Source organism: Phoenix dactylifera, chromosome 13, assembly GCF_051530095.1.
Source record: "Phoenix dactylifera cultivar Ajwa chromosome 13, Ajwa_hap1_PhDact_Kaust_v1.1, whole genome shotgun sequence".
NCBI lineage: Eukaryota > Viridiplantae > Streptophyta > Magnoliopsida > Arecales > Arecaceae > Phoenix > Phoenix dactylifera.
This window is the reverse complement of record NC_143202.1, coordinates 17,587,161-17,607,250: the sequence shown is the minus strand read 5'-3', so window position 1 is coordinate 17,607,250 and position 20,090 is coordinate 17,587,161. Positions and strand designations below refer to the sequence as shown.

At 41.1% G+C, this 20,090-nt stretch overlaps 1 protein-coding gene and 1 pseudogene across 3 annotated transcripts; one reads left to right on the top strand and one right to left on the bottom strand.

Moving 5' to 3' along the window:
• The first annotated feature begins 2,235 nt into the window (after positions 1-2,235).
• On the top strand, positions 2,236-19,387 carry LOC103723181 (uncharacterized; annotated as a pseudogene). Its single transcript, XR_015972527.2, has 4 exons — positions 2,236-2,352; positions 2,580-3,561; positions 13,941-14,445; positions 14,829-19,387. The product of XR_015972527.2 is annotated as an uncharacterized LOC103723181 (transcript).
• LOC148703178 (uncharacterized) lies at positions 5,041-8,286 on the bottom strand. 2 transcript variants are annotated; one of them, XM_089927083.1, is made up of 4 exons: positions 6,619-8,286; positions 6,401-6,534; positions 6,237-6,312; positions 5,041-6,144 (listed from the first exon to the last, which is right to left on the bottom strand). In XM_089927083.1, the coding sequence occupies exons 1-4, from the start codon at positions 6,929-6,931 to the stop codon at positions 5,120-5,122; spliced, it is 1,548 nt and encodes a 515-aa protein (XP_089783209.1). In that variant the 5' UTR covers positions 6,932-8,286; the 3' UTR covers positions 5,041-5,119. The 2 variants fall into 2 exon arrangements, 1 of the variants encoding a protein (XP_089783209.1); XR_016398264.1 differs by lacking the exon at positions 5,041-6,144 and having other exon boundaries at positions 6,151-6,310; positions 6,401-6,756.
• Positions 19,388-20,090: the final 703 nt, after the last annotated feature.

Sequence of the window (20,090 nt, the reverse complement as noted above, 5' to 3'; positions counted from 1 at the left end):
ACAACCACTTGTTTGAAAAATCTAGATTACTTTTTTCTTGGCACATAGCTCTTTTCTACTGATTTATCAAGATCAAGCTTTCGATAAATGGTGCCTCGCGACTGTTCTTCTTCTTGAGTGGATGTTATATCACATAAAACTAATTTTGTCATTTTCTAAATTTTTTCTGATGTGGTATTTAGGTTCCATTTAAGTTAACAATTTAGCTAATATTCTATTAAGTTATGGGTTAAAGAATTGGATCAAAATAAACCTCAAGAGGATAAATGTAGATTTTTCAAGTTATTGGATGCAAGCATAATTTAGACCTAATCTCAGAGAGTTTTTATAATTCACTCATCACTGAAGAGCAATTTTAACTTTTCACATTAGGTAAACAGATTTACTAATACCGTTAATTTAACTGAGTGTAAGTGTAATAAATGCAAACCTCAAAGAGATTTTTGTAATTTACTCAAAAAAATAACAAAAATAGGAAAGCTGGCCTCATGCTGAAGATAAGCAATGATCCAGACTGTCCAGTGTTTCTCACATTGAAGATTGAGGGTACTTTGATCTCGTAGTTGTACAAGTACTACTTCACAAATGGATGACACTATAATAGATTAAGCAAACTCTAAGTACATAACTAAGCGATGAAAGAGGAAAATAAGAAGGGAGTTGAGATTTGAGGAATATGATGGAGGTTTTGAAAGTGTTAGATTTTGAGATGGAAGATTAGATCTAGATTCTAGAGGAAGAATAGTTCTAATCCTCTAGAAGCAAGATCGTAGGAGGAAAGGGGTCGCTCGCTGGCCAAATAGGGGAGAGAAAACCTAAACCCTAAATAAGATTACGACAAACATTAAACAGCTAGATGTAAGGTGGGAGGGGGCTTTGGCACTCCGCTTAGGAATTAGCCCAATTGGGAATCGGGATAGACTGAGAGGCGAGAGAAATCGCCGGCTCGCCACCCAATCGATGAGGGAAGGGGGTTGTGCAACTGCGCAAGGCACTCAGTTGGCCAAAAGCAAGAGAATGGAAGAGAACTAGGAACTGAAAGTCTGAAACGCTAAGTCCGTAAGTCCCTAAGTCCCTAAGTCCTCACTCTCAATTCATCAATCGCGATGGGTGGGTAGTAAAAGGGTGACGTGGCATCAGTCATGAGTGGGATAGGGGAGTGGAGGAGTGCCATGCGCCCATGCTGGACTTTGGAATTCGAAACTCGGCCATTCGGGATCGACGAATAGCTGAGAGCATCAGAGCATCCATGGCTTAGGTGCCCAGGCCATTTAAAGTTCATATGGTTTACTAGTAAACGGGTTATCCGGCTCAAACCGATCGGATATTAAACGGATTAAATGAGTCAGAAGTTTGAAATTTGAATGCAATCAGAATATTAAACAAGTTAAATAGGTTGATCCGTTTATGATCTGAATCCATTTAGCCCAAATCTAAATTTGCTTATGACGGATCGAATGTGAGTTAGATCGGTGGATCGAGTCATACTGCCCGTCCTATATAGAAAGGAGCGCATGACGTCGTAGACCACTGTGTGGTAGTGTATTTTGTCTTTTGCGCGGAAGAATAATTAACCCTTGCATAAACTCTCCCAAAGGATCATCCATTGCACGGCTCGCAAAGCACTTGGATGTCCGTCATTCACCCCTCGATACAGCTCTCAAAGCGGACAGCTGATGATCCAACGGTGATTTCGCGCGAAAGATTGCACTCCTATCCCATAATTTCTCCTCGTACTTAGGGCTGTTAATGAGCCGAGCTGCTCGGGCTCGGCTCGGTAAAAGCCCGGCTCGGGCTTGGCTCGTTAGTCAAACGAGCCCGAGCCCGAGCCCAATATGAGGCTCGTTTACACCCGAGCCCGAGCCCGAGCCCGAGCTCGAGCCCGAGCAGCTCACGAGCCCAAACGAGCTCTAGTCTCCCACTGAAAAATTTTATTTCAGCACTATAATTCATAAAAATCTGATCACATAGAGAAAAATAGCCTATTATCGAGCCCGAGCCCGAGCTCGAGCCCGATTACGAGCCCGAGCTCGAGCTCGTTCTGGAGCTTGTAATGGAAACGAGCTTTACGAGCTCAAGTCCGAGCCTTTGCTTTGCCAAGCGAGCCCGAGCTCGAGCCCAATATAGAGCTCGTTACCGAGCTCGAGTCTGAGCCCGAGCCCGAGCTTCTATGAAACGAGCCGAGCCGAGCTCTCCCAGGCTCGGGCTCGGCTCGGCTCGTTAACAGCCCTACTCGTACTTGGCTTCCGAGTATAACTAACCTACCGTCCGTAAATTCGCACTGCTATCCTCTTTCCCAAAGCCAGAGAGCCGAAGACGGAAGAGCACCCCGAGCCCCTCCGCCCCTCCCAGGTTCGTCTCCTCCTTTTCCTTCTCCTCCCTACCTTTCTCTCCTCTCTCCCTCGTTATCCGCTGCGAAACCCTAATTCCCGGAATTTCGATTCAGTCGATCTCAATTTCTTCTTGTATACCCAGAGTTTCCCCTCGAATACCCGATCGAAATCGTATTGGGGGCGAAAGGAGCCTTCTTTTGATCGATTTCTCGCTGAATTGCACCTAAAATTGGTTTTGTTTCCTAGGATTTTGATAGGAAGGTCCGATTTATGGCGGATCGGGGCACTGCGGTCACGAAACCCTTATGGATGAAGCAGGCGGAGGAGGTCAAGCTCAAGAGCGAGGCCGAGAAGGCTGCCGCCGCGAAGGCCGCCTTCGAGGCCACCTTCAAGAGCGTGGAGAAGCCCAAGGAGAAGGACGACTCCTCCGACAGTGACGGGGACGAGCGCGAGGACCTCGCCAGCAAGCCCCTCGGCCCTGTCGACCCCGCCAAGTGCTCCGCCGCAGGCGCCGGGATCGCCGGAGGTACCGCCTGCGCCCCCTCCACCTTCACTGTGGTCACCAAGGACTCTGACGGCCGGAAGATCCCCACGGGGGGCGCCCAGCTCAAGGTGAAGATCTCCCCTGGCGTGGGGGTCGGCGGATCCGATCAGGAGGGGATCGTTAAGGATCAGGGGGATGGGGCGTACACCGTGACCTACGCCGTGCCCAAGCGCGGGAACTACATGGTCTATGTGGACTGCAACGGGAAGCCAATCATGGGAAGCCCGTTCCCGGTGTTCTTCAGCTCTGGAACGACCATGGGGACCACGAGCTTGCCGGCTGCTGTGAGCTCGTTCTCCAATATGGTCAACCAAACAATGCCCAATATGCCCAATTACTCAGGTGCAGTATCCGGGGCGTTCCCGGGGCTTTTCGGGATGATCCCTGGTGTCGCCCCGGGTGCTTCTGGTGGAGTGGTGTTGCAGGGAAGTGGGGCATCGCTGGGAGAGGTTTGTCGGGAGTACTTATACGGGCGGTGCGCTAAGACTGATTGCAGGTTCAACCACCCACCTCAAAATTTGTTGATGTCCATGCTGGCTGCGACGACCACGATGGGGACCTTAAGTCAGGCACCGATGGCCCCTTCAGCAGCTGCAATGGCTGCTGCTCAGGCAATTGTTGCTGCCAAGGCCCTTCAGGCGCATGCTGCCCAGATGCAAGCGCAGTCATCTGCAGATGCACCTGGTTTGCCTTCTGTCCCAGCATCCCATGATCTATTTAGAAAATTTTATAATAAATTTGTTTATCTGGTGCCAAATTACTGTTAGTTCCAATTCATAATAAAAGAAATAGTGATTGTATCTGCACTATTTTTCATTTCTTGATTCCTGTTTAGATATTAGAAGAACGCAAGTGCCTTACCAAGTTGTTCAATTAAATTTTTTATAGTACCTTCTCTGTTAGGTTTGGCGAATGGTATGATATATTTCTCGTCGATATGGCTTTTATCTGGCCAAATCTGCATATGTATTTCATGTATGAGAGAGTAAATATTTTTGCCATTGGATATATCAACTTAGTAGAGTTCATTAGCTTACTCGCTTGATATATAGTATTAATTGGGCCAATCGGTTAAAGAAAGTCATGTTATAATTTTTGTTATTACAATGTCAGAATATCCTATTTGGTCTATCATTATTATGTGGCATCAATATGTATCTGCAACTAGGTGGTGGCATCAGTGCATTGTTTGAAAACTGGGAAATTTACAATACTTATTAGTTGGTTTGGTTTTATTATTTAAAATTTATCTTGCTTCAATTAATGCATTATTCCACTTGGCTGAAATCATGAATAAGGGACAAATCACTAGATATAATCATATTATCAGTCTGTACAACTTGAGAAGGGATCATCTTTAATATTTCTAACAAGAAGGTCACCAGCATGGATAAGAAGATTGAGTTAAAAAAGCCTTTTTTCCTGAAAATACAGGGCTGAGTTGATTTTCTAAAGCTAGCTGACTGATTTCATTCATAAACATAGTTCTTGAATTCTTGTTAATTTTTGATTACTTGATGTACAAGCATCACATTCAATTATCATATTGACCAATCCAGCACTTTGCTCATGATTATTCTTATTCATGCAAGCTTGATACTTTAGTTTGTCAAAGAATACTTGCAAACTAGTCTATGCTAGCATTTTGAACAAATTCTTAGACATGTTATTAGCATGGTAGTGATTCAGCCAAGAGATTGTAGCATTAGTGTTGGAAAGCAAGCCTTGTTTGAGCTTCAAGAAGGCACTAAAGAAGATTTATGACTTTTTCTTAGATCTCATAAGAATTCGATCAGTCAGGTTCTAAATGTATATATGTATATATACAAACCTATGCATATAGATACATATATAAATCAGTGTCTTGTTTGCTGATCTTGTTTATCTTCTCTTGTAAGGTATAAGATCCTTAAAAGCAAGGTCCGGCGTACCGGTCCGGCTCGGCGTACCGGTGGCCGGCCGGACCGGTACGGTACCGGCCGGGCTCCGCGAGCCAGACTTTTTTTTTTTTTAATGCTGTCTCTGTTGGATCTTAAATTAAGTGAAAATTGATGTTTTTTTATTACTTTTTTCATGATTTTTGATATTTTCATATTTAAATTTAGGGTTGAAATTTGAAACATATATGATGCATTATTGCATGTTATGTTTTCCTCCCGTTTCAAATGATAAAATCATACACATAAAATATCTTCAAATTAAGATACAATCATTTACATACATTTAAAGTACTCTAGGATATCTAAAATCGGGACGAGTGCCGATGGCTCTCGTAGATATCTGGATTATAAGTATAATCAGGAGGAGGCAAATCAACCCAATCAGAAGGAACGCGCGCCAGGTTATAAGAACTGTCGGATCTCTCGCTCACGCTCTGGCTCTGAGAGGTGTCCTCTGATTGTGTAGGGGCCCATCCAAATATGGCGGAAGCAAAATTCAATGCACCATATCCGTATTCGTCAGGCTGAGGCTGTGGATAATAGAATCCGTATCCGTATGTTGTCGGATCTGCAGTCGTATCCTGTCTTCCTGAACGACCTCGAGGAGCCCGTCTTCTATATCCAATAATATCCTCACGATCTCTATCAGGTGGTCGACCGTGGTCCGTATCCTGTGTAGCACCCATAAATTGGGACTCACCGGTGAAATAAAGACCACCCTCCGGCTGTGTCTCATGAGTACCATACTGTCCTCCGCTCCCTCCATGGCTAGAAGATCCATCACCACCAGAACCTTCATCGCTGCTAGTCCAAGTCTCTTCCTCGACACTTTCCATTGGGATTCTTTGTTTTCCTTTCCTGGCCCTCTCTGTCTGGCTCCCCTGTGCCTGCGGCTGATCAGCTCTGGGAGTGCGTGGAATATTGCGCTCAGCCCATTGCTCTGGATCGACCCCAGCTTCGGTGGCTATGAAGGTAGCTGGTCGTGGAGGCGATCCTGGCTCGTCGAGCTCGGGCTCCTGCTGCTGGCCTACAAGCCAGCCGAGTAGTGGATCATCGTCATCAGCGGTGAAGGACCCGTAAATCGGATCTGTATACTTGAGCTCCACTTCCTCCTGGATGCACTTTAGCCTCAACCGCAAATTGTAATGCACATAAACAAGGTCGTTGAGGCGCTTTTGCGTCAAACGGTTTCTTTGTTTGCTGTGGATAAGGGCGAAGGTGGACCAATTGCGCTCACATCCACTAGAGGAGACTGTTTGGGAGAGGATCTGGATAGCTATCCGCTTTAGATTTCTCGCGGATCCGCCAAAATGCACCCACCATTCAGCTGCAAAAATATTTATGAAAATTACATATATGATAGTTCCATAATAGTAACTAAGTAACACCAGGTGAATGTTTTTCTGATGTGTCACGTACCTGGATTCATATTGTGTTTGCTGACGACAGCCGCTCGTTGGCCAAAACTGTAGCTGCCCTCTCTAAATAATTTGCTCTGTGAAAAATAAGCATAAGAAAACCATGTTAATAATTGAAGATGCTGATATACTTACACATGCTGGTAATTACTAAATCATAATTACCTCTTCAAGACATAGGGCCGCTTTTTCTGGATCTGCCTCCATCTTGTAAATCACATTACGCAAAGCATCCAGAAGTGTTTCATCCATACCAATTCCATCTATGCTGTACTGAAACCGGGGGTTTAGGTAGTATGCTGCACATATACGAGACTATCTTAGCATAATTATATAATTATATCCATCACTATAATTGTCACTATAATTATATCTTAGTTTACCTGCTAGATGTAATTCCGTACCCATTTGCGCTCCCCACCGTTGCTCAATGATGTTGATGTATGACCGGCCATGTGCTGGATCTGCCTCCATAATCTGATCCTTTGCCTTAACCATCATGTGATACAAAAACCCCATCTGGGGGTAGATCTCGCTATCTACGGCCCGCAGCACTTCATATAATAGTTTGATAGCCTTGACTATTGTAGTAGCCCGCTGCCAGAATGGCTGTCTCGTCACCAAGTCTTCTATCTTGCTCCCTTCAGTGCCGGCATAAGAATATCTACTATCATACCACTCGGGACTGGCAAACATCTAACGTAGGGCTCCTCTCTTCTCGAGTATGCTATCAAGTGCGATGAAGTTGGTAGCAAACCGTGTGACTCCTGGTCTCAGAATCTCTCCCCCTGCATACTTTCTCATCAATGAAAGAACCCAGTTATGGTTATAAATATACCTCGTAATGCGTTGGGCTGTCTCCACCGTTTGTTGCACCCTACGGATCTTTCCAATGTCCATCAATATAAGATCGATACAATGTGCAGCACATGGGGTCCAGAAAATATGTGGCCGCCGCTCCATCAAGACCTGCCCGGCAGCCTTATATTGCGGCCCATTATCAGTGACGACCTGCACGACATTCTCCTCTCCTACCAGATCAATCACATCCTCCATAAGTTTCAGCATGTACGAGGTGTTGTGCACATAAGCCGAAGCATCAATCGACTTGTGGAAGAAGGTCTTAGCATCACAGTATGTCAGAAAGTTGATGATGCTCCGCCTGGTCGGACCGGTCCAACCATCGCACATGATGGTTAGTCCATATATGGGCCACTTGCTCTTGTAGGAGTCAATCCAATTCTCCAGCTCCTCCTTATTGTTGTCAAGAAGCTCACCGTATATATCCTTCGGGCCTGGAGGAGCTACACCGGGACCGGCAGCTTGTATGGCGGCAATGGCAGACCTGTAGTATGTATTGTCTGCCACATTCGCTGGGATGTGGCTGAAGTGAAACCAGGATCCAATAGCTCGCCACATAGTTTTCTTCTTATCCTTCATCCACATTGTGTCTACCCTCTGCTGTCTTGAATCTCTACTGGGGAGAGCATGCGGATCTACATCATGAATTGTCGCTCCTTCTGGAACTCCTCTAGATGACTTCTTTCGGCTACCAAAACTACCCAGCATAGATGCAATCCGGCCACGTTCTTTGCCGACGCCCTCCCTTACTGAAGTTGTCCTCAAGAACTATGGATCTTGTCTAGTGCTTCGAGAACCGCCGCCCGACTCGTATGCAGAGGGCCCAAATCGAGCCCTATGCCTGGCCACCTCCTCCTGCTGCCACTGATCATCCAGGCTTGCATGCATGGCCGCCTGAATATCTGCCTCCTCCTCATCTAGATCCTCGACCTCCTCTGGCTCCCTAGAGTGATAGGAAGGTGGCTCTGCCGCTTGGCGATCGACCTCCGCCCTCTTCTTGGAAGCCATCTCCTTCGCTTCTTTGGCCTCAGCAAGATTCTGCCTCATCAGCACACGAATCTCGTTAGGACAATTTCGGCACGTAGCAACCTCACCGGAATTTCCGGCTAAGTGTTGCTTCAACCTGGTTACCCCTCCTCCCTTGAAAACCTTGTCGCAAAACTTGCATTGAAACTGGTGTCGTTGCCCCTCACTTCTAAGTCTTCGCCCATAAGACCAGCCAATATCACGCTTTGCAGGGTTCGTTTTTCTTGATGGCTCCATTTCTATCATAAAAGGACAACTTATCAAAAAATTAAGCTAATAAAGTAAATTTTTGCATTATCTTATTATTTAAGTAATTTATAAACTATTTTTTTTAAGTAAATTATTAACAAAATTAATGAAATAATATAGGATAAAAAAACCGCACCTTAAATAGTCTCCGCTGGATTTTTTGGGCAGGACCTCCTCCTCGCTATCTCTTAAATCTTTCCGTCTCCGCACCTTAAATAGTCTCCGCTGGATTTTTTGGGCAGGACCTCCTCCTCGCTATCTCTCAAATCTTTCCGTCTCCGCACCTTAAATAGAACCTCTCAACCTCAAATTGTTTGGGAAAGAAGTGAGCCTCGTTCGGTTTTTATAACCGAACGAGAGGCTTAAGATCGTACTGTTAATCCCAGATTAACAGAAAAGAAGTGGCCTTTCGGCCACTTCTTTCGTTGATTTGATGGGAAAGAAGTGGCCGGAGGCCACTTCCTTGTTTTTTAATGGGAAGGAGTGGCCGGAGGCCACTTCCTTTCCCATTAAAAAAGAAAAAGAAGCTGTGGCCTGTCGGCCACAGCAATTTTTTTTTTTTTTGAAAGAAGTGGCCCGTTGGCCACTTCCTTCTTAAAACCACGCGCGGCGCGTGGTTTTTGAAACCACGCGCCACGCGGTGGTTTTAGGAACCACGCGCCACGCGGTGGTTTTAGGAACCACAGCGCCTCGCTGTGGTTCCCAAAAAAAAAAAAAAAAACTTTTTTTTTTGGAAAGAAGTGGCCCGTGGGCCACTTCTCCCTTAAAACCACGCGCCGCGCGTGGTTTTTGAAACCACAGCGCGAAGCGCTGTGGTTTCTTAAAAAAAAAAAAAACCCGTACCGGCCGGTACGGGGTCCGTACCGGCCGGTTCGCAGATGAAAACCGGATATACCGGTTTTCATCTGTCTCCGGTACCGGTCAAGCACCGGACCGGTTTGTACCGGCCGGTACGGGCCGGTACGGCATTCCTTGCTTAAAAGGGCACAAATTCTTAATTTAGCAAGACAAATCCCCTTTAATAGCGGAACCGGCTGCTTACGGTATATGGTTTGTTTCTCCCTTTTTTTTTAAGATTTTAAATATAAAGTTCTTAGAGGGTTCCTCAGCCCACTAATTCGGATTGGGAAGCTTACTACTCTTCCATCCCCTATGTTCGGCAACAACTTCTGCTTGTTACACCAATTCTGGTGCCATCTGGCATAGCGAACTTCTTGTGGCACAAAAAGGGCTCCCCATTGCATTACTTGAATAGAAATTAGACTTCAACATGGTTATTTCTATATGAGATCACATCTGAAAGTCCATCTAGTCTTCTTTATTCAGTGTATTTGTGTCTCGATTAGACAATTGAGCTATTTGATATCTTCAGGACCGAAGATAGATTAGTAAACAACTGCAGTTGTGATCCTTTCTTGGATTACACCAGTCGCCAAAATTGACCTCTCTTTCTCTTGATCAGATATATTGAATGATATTGGTGCCTATTGATTGTCTTAGTGAACATTTGCATTGACCTTTGATAGAGTGTATGATCATAAATATCCAGTAATATTAAAATGGTCACAAAATATGTGTGTGTTTGTGCAGTTGTGGATGCTCTGAATTTATGTATGTATGTCCTAATGTGTCTATTTGTGTATGCAACTTTATTGTTTCACCATTGCCATCTTTTTTTACTAAGGGTTGCATCTTTTGATACTGTCTATGTTTCTAGTTATTTATAAAAATGTTATTATTCTTGTTATCTTAGGTCCTCCTCACCATTTGCTTTAACCTTTTTAACCAATCTAGGTTGCTCTCCTTAGTGGGCCACTTTGGATCATCTCTGCACATGTCTTACAATTTCAGTTAGCTTTATACAATTTTGCAACTCCAGTTGATGTAGATCTGCTCAGGAGGGAACTTGTTGTAAAGATCTTGATTTTCAGTTCTTTAAGACAAGCTCCCTAAGACCTGAATGACACAACTTTCAGATCTGCAGAAGAAGTTTTGCTAGAAACTAAATCCTCAATTCAAAAGAGGTGATCTCTTAGTCTGCGATGAAGTAATTTAGACATATGAAGAAAAGATGGAGTGAATAAACTCTAAAATCAATTTTCAAGTCAAAGCTGAAATTACATCAGTAATGTCATCCTTAAAAGATCCAAAGATAGCCCACACCTACGATAGTTGGAGTGCTAATATGTGGATTTTCTGAGACTTTTTCCTAAGAAAAGAGAGGAGGAAGATTTTGAGGCCCCAATTTCATGAAGATGGGTGGGAAACGATACTGCTTCAGTTCCGTATCCTTATTGAACTTTTCATAAAGAAAGGAGGCCCTTCCTAGAGAGAGTGGAGGGCCCTTAAAGTTTGAAGTAGGAAAATATCATTGCAAGAAGGGGTAAGAGCTCATGTTATGTTAAAAAGGCCTTTTTCAATCTTTCATCTTTTTTAGTATATTTTTTAGAAACTTCCTTCTTTGGTAACCTTTTATGAGCTTCATTACTTTAGGAGCAAAGATTGGTAAAATGTCCATCTGTACTTGACATATGTATGATATATATCTTGATGGAAGGTCATAGGCATGTTACAGGGATGGCATGCCTCAATACTTGTATTTTGGTTCATGTCAATATGCCTTGACATGAAGTGATGTTTTGTCACTTGATATGCATTGATCTTAGCTATTATAAAGTGATACAATCTTGTACCCTGCTTTCCCATTTTTAAACTTGCACCTGACCATCCTAAGCAGGCTTTAATCCTACAGTAAATGGTTCACTACTTGTCCCAGTGATTTTTTTTTTTTTTTAATGTGGAGGGAAGGTCTAATCTACTTGTTGGACACAAGGTTTTAAAAAGCAGTGATGGTGTGCGAGCAGTCAAGGTACCACTCACATGCATTTATGTAATGCGTGTGCATTTGTGGGCACTTACGTGTTTGGTATTTTTATAAATACTACCAACCACATGCAATGCATGTTTGAAAAAAGAGAGGAGAGTTTATGTGAATGGTCTTAATTTTTTTTTTTTAAACTAATAAATTTTATTTACCAAAAAAGAACTAGTAGGATTTGCTTTTAGAAACAACTTTTTATATTTATTAGCATAGAATTGGGCATGATTGTTTATTGGTATGGTTTGATTTGGAAAAAACTATCCATATCTACTAGCATTTGATTGGGCAGGTCTGTTTATTAGGAAGCCTTTCCTAGTTACTAGCATCTGATTAAATTGAACCGTTTATTGTCAGGGTTGGATTTCGAAAAGTCTTTTCATATTTTTGCGCACCTAATCAGTTGAGACTTTTTTTCTTTCTTTTTCTTTTACGAATGAGTTTTAGGTGGGTGAAATTGTTTTTCAGGAAGGAGTTTGAGAGGACAATTTTCCCCTTTTGCTTCTTTATTAGCTAGAATCAAATCAGGGATGGATGGGGATAGAAGTATTGAGGGGTGGGTCTTTTTCCTTTTTCTAACAGCTGGAATCATCTCATTTGATTTGGGAAAACACTTCCCAACAACATATCTAAAATCACTCAAAATTGTTTAGGTGGGATAATTTACACATTCTAGGAAAAGTGGGAGGTTCAGCATAAAAAATGACAGATGAAATCTAGATGATATTCCTTTATTTCGAATCTGTCATTTTCTTTGCATGTAGTTGTGATAATGAAAACCCACTGGGTGGCTGTTTTGTTCACCACTGGCCCGCTTTTTTACTAAAACTTGAGATTGTCTATCAAATAAAATTGGTAAATCTTAATTTGGTCACAATTTTGATTTCCCAACGTTACCCTTAAAGTCCTGTCGTCTCATTTTTGATGTATCCATTCCACCCATTTCTCTCGTGTACACTCAACAGACCAATTTTGCTAACCTGGTATGCCCTCTGCCTCACATGCAGGGCATCACATGCCATGCAGGCCCACCCGCAATATCTTTCACCACTCATGAACCACTAGGTCCCACCCACTAACCCTACTTGGACGTCCTCTCGCTCTCTCTCACATATGGAGGCAACATGGGCTCTACCATGCCACACTACTCTCTCTCTCTCAAAACACAAGAGAGAGGGTGGGTGAGTGGTTTTAGGTAACGGGGCCCATGTAGAAAAAGGGTGCTGCTCATGCCACGTGCAAGCTAGAAGGGAAGGGGATGTAGGAGTGGGGTCCTTGTCATGAGCTTTGATTGGGTTTGGGTTGCTGCCATGTCATGGCTTTGATTGGGTTTGTGCTGCATGAGACGTGAGAAAGGGAGAACATGTGAGGAAGAGTGAAAACTAGGCAAGAATTGCAAGGCGGGATCTGCCGAATACACATGAGTGAGATACCAAGCATGGATTTATTATTTTGTTAAATAGAGACCAAGGAGAGGACATGGCCGAGAGGAGTTTTTAGGAGGGATGGGTAGACTGTAGAGTGGGAAAGAAAAAGATTGACTTCAAATCTTATAAAAACTCAATTGTTTTTTAACACAATTAGTGGAGTTCGAATTTGAATTTAGTAAAATGGTGGACGATATGCAATCATTATCATGACATTTTCTTAATAATGCATGGATATAGACATTTTAAAGTAAATAAAATTCATAAATTTAGATAAAAGCAAGTTTAAAGTCTGAAATAAACAAAGTTAATTTTTGAGCAAAACGAAAATTCATACACACACTTAAACACTCATGTGAGAACCTATTTTACTAGTGAGTACATGTTAATCTTTAAAAATGACAATAGTTCCTATGTTTTGTGCTAAAATTTCAGGCACACTATTTTTAAAAAAGGTACTCAAAAATCAGTCTTCTTCTTTGAGGTGATTTATAGTAATGAAGACATCTGTGTTCCATTGGTTCTCGACTTCTCGGTCTTGTAGTTCTCCACTTGATATCAAGATATATGTTAGAATTAGATGTTGAATGATGAGAAAGAATTGAGCGAGTGGATCTAGTAATTGTGATGCCTATCTTTTTATTGGAAGACCATTTGAAAACATGGATGAGAATTGGCATGTAAGCATTTATGTGTTAAGTTTGTTAGAGATACTAGCATTGTCCTCATCATATCACTTAAAGAAATGGCTTCTGTAGAGAAACCGCTTTTTGTGTTTCTGTGTAATATATTGATACATATTCTGCTGGATGTTCAACATGGGTACATTATAGGATCCGGATTGTCTTGGAATTGCATCAGATCCAATTACACCTGATGCTGCTTATTTCACGTACTTATTGTAGGAAGCCCTAAATTTTGTGTTGAGACCTTTTCAGCTGATTTATTATTGGCATGAAATGGTTAACATGAAGGGTGAGCCTTGCGCAATGGTAACGTTGCTCTACCGTGACCTGGATGTCTCAAGTTTGAAACAAGGAAACACCCTCTCCACAAGCAGGGTAAGGCTGCATTTGATGCCCAGACCCTGCAGTGGCAGGAGCGTTGTGCAGTTGGCTGCCTGCCCATGAAATGATTAACATGTCCTGTCATGGGAGAGAGAAAAAGTGCAAAAGGAAATCTGAGTTGCTTGTTCATTGCTAGATAGTTTGCATTGGAAATTCATATCATCCTCCTTCATCACTAATTTTTATATATGATACAGGTTCACCTGACAAGGCTGCCAAGGCTGATACTCTGAAGAAAACTCTACAAGTTAGCAATCTTAGCCCCCTTCTTACCATGGATCAACTTAAACAGCTGTTTGGTTACTGTGGTACTGTTGTTGATTGTTTCATCACAGATTCCAAACATTTTGCTTATATAGAATACTCTAAGCCAGAAGAAGCAACTGTGGCTTTGGCACTGAACAACATGGATGTTGGTGGCCATCGATTGAATGTTGAAATGGCAAAGTCCCTACCTTCCAAAACTGCTCTTGTCAACCCTTCGTTACCATTGACGATGCAGCAAGCAGTTGCTATGCAACAGATGCAATTTCAACATGCCTTGATGATGCAACAAGCAATAGCCTCTCAGCAGGCTGCTGCGCGAGCAGCAACAATGAAATCTGCAACAGAGATGGCAGCAGCCAGAGCTGCTGAAATAAGCAAAAAATTGAAAGCAGAGGGCTTTGGTAGTGAGGATAAGGAAGTTAACAGAAAATCCAGGTAACTTAATTGCTCCTTATTTTGCTATGTCATACCTAATGATGAGATTGTAGGGGATGGCTTTCATGTTGGAATGAGAACATACTACTTTTTGCTTGGTCATGCGACTGAAACATTGATTTATGATGATTTATCTAGTCTCATTTGTGTACTTGTCAAGAAAATAGGAGCCTGTGATTTCATTTGATAGTCAGGATCAGAGTCACCATTATGATTATTGACCAATTGTCTACTTTGTTTATCTTATGAGTTCTGGCCTCTGATTTTTATTTAATTTTTTAAGTTGGAAGTCTTGTTGGCTTGGTGTAGGATCCATGTTGGTGTTTCCATTTACCCTAATCATTGTTTTTTGATGTTTGATCTTTGCTTGGGATTTTAAGCAGGTCACCATCTTCCTCTTGCCAGAGATCCCAGTCTCGGTCAAGGTCACCTATCAAGTATCGTAGAAGCAGGCGGTCTCGCTCTTTTTCACCAAGAAGATGCTCCCGAGATCGAAGGTCAAGATCACCAATAAGATCACATCATTCAAATCATGGCACTGAAAGATCATACAGAGTTGATCGGGACAACTATGGCAGGAGTGGAAGGCAAGAAAGAGAAAGATCTCATGATCGTTATTCCTCTCATTCAAGAAGACACCAAAGGAGGAGCTCAAGTCCTCAATTGAGAAAACCATATCGAGCTACTCCGACATCACCAAAGCGTCGTAGAGAAATTCCAAGTCCCAGAACAAAGAGATCATCTCGAGCTGGTTCAAGGTCACCAAGGCATCACAGAGGAAGCAGATCATCTCCTGTACGTGACCATCGGTCCTCTCACTCTAGTAGGCACTCCAGATCAAGATCTGCTGAGAAGAGGCATCATTATGAAAAAGGAGATACAAAGAAATCTGAAAGGCGGAAGGAGAATATTAAAAGATCTGATGGAAGTAATGCAACTAATAAAAATGCAAAAGGTACAAGCGAACCAAAGGAAGATAATACTACTGATTCTTCTGTAGTCAGTCATAAGAGGGTGTCCTTATTAAATGAGGAAACCTTGAAAAATGAGAGCGGCATTAGGGAACATAAAAAGTCTAAACTGGATGACCAAGGTTCTGAGAGAATTGATTCTATGGCAAAGGATGAAAATCTCATTGTGGAAGACTTGGAGACCAGTGAAGTTAAGAGGTTTTGTTCTACGACATCAAAATCACATAGAAGTTCTGCCAGTAATGATGATGATAATCATGCTGAAAATCTGGATTTGAGCAGGCATAGGAAATCAAGAACAAATTAAGAAACATGGCAGAAGAGAATGTGCTTCTAGGGAAAGGGAATCTGCAACTGGAGAATCTAAACACTCGAGGGATGATAGGGCTTCACCTCATTCAAGTTTGAGATCTCACAGAAGTTCATGCCATTTGGGAGAAAAGTCCTCCAGGGATAAAGTAGATCAGCACAAACTGAAGAAACCAAAATACAAGTATGAAAAGCCTCAAGAAAAATATGATGTCATCAAAGAGTCTAGAACTTCAGATAGAAGGCCAGAAAACGTTGAGGGTTCTCAAGAGCTGAAGCCTGATATGTCAGGTTCAAATTCAACTGAAGGTGGAGTGCAGAAGGAATCAGGGATCAAATGGGAGATAAAATGTTAGAACGGGATAATAGGCATTTGGAGAGCAGTGACCCTATGGCCAACAAACAAGATCATGTTGATGGTAATTTTGATGGACTGAAGGAAGATTTTAGTGTCCATAATTTGAAGACCCACAAGCAAAGCCCAGCATCAGAGGGCCATGGGAAAATTATAATAGGCAGAACAGATAATAGCGAAGGGAAAAACTTAGAGCTGGAGCCAGGGAAGGTGGAAAATTATGAGTCCATTGAGAATAAAAAACACCGTCAAGCAGAAGCAGCTGATCTGATCAACAGGTATCAGGATGGTAATGGTAATGGATCAACATCCCTTGAAGTATTACTTTTTGAGGTGCATCACTTTTTGACATAGTCTATAGTGTTATTTGTTGAATTTGCAGGGAATATTTACACTGTTTTTATTGAGTGTGTTGGCTTCCATTTGTGGTGATTCCAGTTTCTCCTTTTTTTTTTTCCCCTTTCTTTTCTTTTGCTTCCCCCCTTTTTATTTCTGAGTAACAGGCTGCTGTATTAAGAGTCAGTATAAGTGATCAGCATGAAATAACTGTTGGTTGTCTGAGCAATCACATCCTTGAGGGTCAGCATGGCATCTGCTTGGACTGCTTGATTTGTATTTCAAGATAAGCAGTGTAACTTCATATATAAGCCTCCTTTCTAACCCTTTCATTTTTTGCCACATTTTATCAGTTGGCTGGATAAAAGGTTGGCTTCGTTGTAAGCCATTCTAAAGTTTGTACTAATCTCTCATATAGCTTCACCAGTGTAATGGTTGTTGTCATACCCAAAACATGTGCAGGTGTTAAAAGTGGATTATCAATGGAGCATTTCTCAGAGCAAGTTGTCTAGGTTTTGCCTCTAATGCAGGAAAGGTATGCAGATAAAGCTTGATAATTGTCAACTTGAATGATTTTCCAGAACATTTTTGGAAAGCTTGTGAACTCAAATGAGTTTCAGGAATGTGTTTCAACCATACTAGAATGATTATAAAATCATGATCTATTTTGTCTCCTTTACACCTGGTCTTTTTTCTTTTGGTGTTTTTCGGTTCTGGTTAGATAAGCTGCATATATAGTGGAATATATGAACAACATTGCTGGGTCAAACTTAAAAACTGTGGGCTCACCATGCGACCCTGATCAGACCGGTTGAATCCAATTTCTTTTCCCTTGTTAGCCTCTGTTATTTCAAGAGATTATCGAAATATATTTGATATATCAGTTAACTGCTCATTTGATCAAATAAAGTTTTACTTTGCTATCAAAAATTTTGAAAAATAGGGTTTTCTACATTTGTGTTTCCTTACATTGTTTGCTAGCTATGATTTTACATATTTTTTCTCTGTTCAACCGCAATGAGTTCAATACTTATGAAAATAGTAGAACTAATAGTAAATCATAGTATTAATAATGGTAACTATAATAATGAAGATTTCTGTTTAGCAATGGAGTGAATGTTCTGTTTCAAATTTCAATGAAGATGAACATCTGTGAAACAGAACAAAGCTTTTTAACAATAGAGTGAATTTTGCTGCTCTTAGCCGTTTGTTTGATCACATAGAAATGTGTGTTATGAAATATATTGTTAACAAGTTCTGTTTTTTTCTTGTCTTTTTCCCCTTTTTATTTTTTGTCCTTTTAAACTAGGATCTGCTTCACTTGTATAGAGAGGGTAAGATGCAGAGTTGACAATTCTTCTCCAGATAGTGCCTAAAAATTGCTCGACAGTCAGCATCCCTTGATATGTGCTGCATTGGCCCAAAAGCAATGCCTATTTTTCTGGCTATTTTTTCATTTGCTTTCATAGGGTAATATCATGGATTGGTTGGATTAAGCACGCACTGTTATGCAAGCTACGATTTTTGTCCTAGCGTTTAGCAACAATCAGTGTTTGAATGATGGCGCAAGTTGCTTTCTTATATCTTTTTTCTGTCAATTGTCATTTTCGGCTCAAAATTGTCTATTCTTTTAGGTGCTTTATCATATCAGATTTAAACATGAACTGATTTCGTGGAAAAAGAAGCCATGTAAGAATGTGAATCACTTCCATCTTTGACCATCTTATGTTAGAACATTTAGTCAAACCATGATCTAGAACCTTTGTTTCGATGTTATTTAATGATCTATCCGAGAATATGCTGTCGTTGACTAATTTAACATATGCATCCTAGTGCATGCCAAATTTACTTTGGTTCGGACATATCCTCTGAGAAACAATGGATCCATTTCCATTTACAATATCTGGTTCTGCATGATCTGTAATTACCCGTGGACATCTATGTATTTTAGAAGCTGTTTGACTTTATGGTGTACCTATTGGTTGGCCTCTTAGATGCATAATCCTGAGAAGTCAAAATAATTTCAGTTGTAGAGAATTCAATAATTATGCATGAATTTTTTACTCAGTAAATGAATCTTGTGCAACCAAAAATTGAATTCTCCAGGTATAACGGAACAGCCAAAGTGGTAAACAATTATAAATTTAATCCTAATGTTTGATGTTCATTTTGATGATTTTGAGTTTCTACATTACTACTGCCTCTCCCTGATTGCTGCTTTTCTGTGCACTGTCATAGCGACTTATTCTCCTTTTTTTTTCTGATTATTTTACTGATTTTTAATTTTGTTGAGGTCACAATTCTCTCGAATCTTCCAAATTTCTTTTGTGAGCTTAGCAATTTCTTGAATAATTGCTGAGCACAAACTCTGTTACTGGTCTTCAATTGCATTATATTTATCCCTGAAGCAGTAAAGCGTGTGTGTGTGTGTGTATATATATATATATATATATATTTGCTGAATGACCAAATGGCCCAACTATCATAGCTGTTTGTTTCCATTCTTCGGCCCTCCCTGATTTTTTATTTTTTTTCATATACTGAGTTGTTGATTGCGGTTTGAAACTGTTATCCGTTAGGCTATTTATACAAGATTATTTGTTCTGCATGGACTGATAAGCTGGTAATGTTTTGCTAGTCTTTCTGCCTTAGGCTTATCTAATTATATATGATTTCACGTTCGGATGTGATAACCCTTTAACTACTCTTGTGGAGCTGTGGGTTTGCAACTCGTCAGAGGTGGTATGATTTGATTCCTCCTAGCAACTCGAGTGCGATGAAGGGGAAGATACGGGCTTGGGGCTTATGAGTAATACTGAGGCAAGGAGTAAAGAGGACTGTGACATCACAATAACTCATAGTGTAATTGGATTGCTTGGTGCGTTTCTTGGTGAAAAAAAGAAGGATGTAAAAATAATAATTAATGTAATTAATATGATAGAATAAAATTCTACTAATTAGTCATGTTGCATTCTGACATTGTTTGTGATGTTATAGGTGATTTGGTTTCGCAGTCTGCCTAATCTTTGGATTCATGGAGATTTTAACCAAAATCTAAATGTTGGATGGGATTTAAGAAGTTAAGACTAAAATAGATGAGAGCAAGTGTGAGAAATATATGTAACCCAACTATGAAGAAAACAAATTAATACAAATATTTCTATGTTTAAATATACTGTATGTATATAGTTTCTTTCTCAAAATTCAGATTACTGGGGTTTTAGATTCTAAATCTGAGTTCGATGCGATACCATTATTGAAAAATTGATTTCGATCAATGCTAGATTTTGATAAAATAATCAGAAGATGCGTTATTGAGTTTTCGGGTACCATTTATGTATTTAAGGATGAATTTGGTTTGCGACGGGAATCGAAACTGAAATGGATTGGAATGGGAATTGGAGCAGTCATATTTTTGGTTTGTGTTTAGAATTGGAATTGGAATGGGATTTGAACATAGGGGAGAGTTGGGTTAAGGTTTTGGAGAATTAGGCATTTTTATTCGTCCCTAAAATTGGAATGTGAATAAGTCTTTCCAACCAAACGGTTAGAATGAGAGTTATTCATATTCTCAAACTAGAGCCTAACTCGCTCTAGCTAAACATGCCTTAAATGAATACATCAGCATGCCCTAGATGTATACATCTGCCGGGTTTTCTCCATTTGATTTCTGT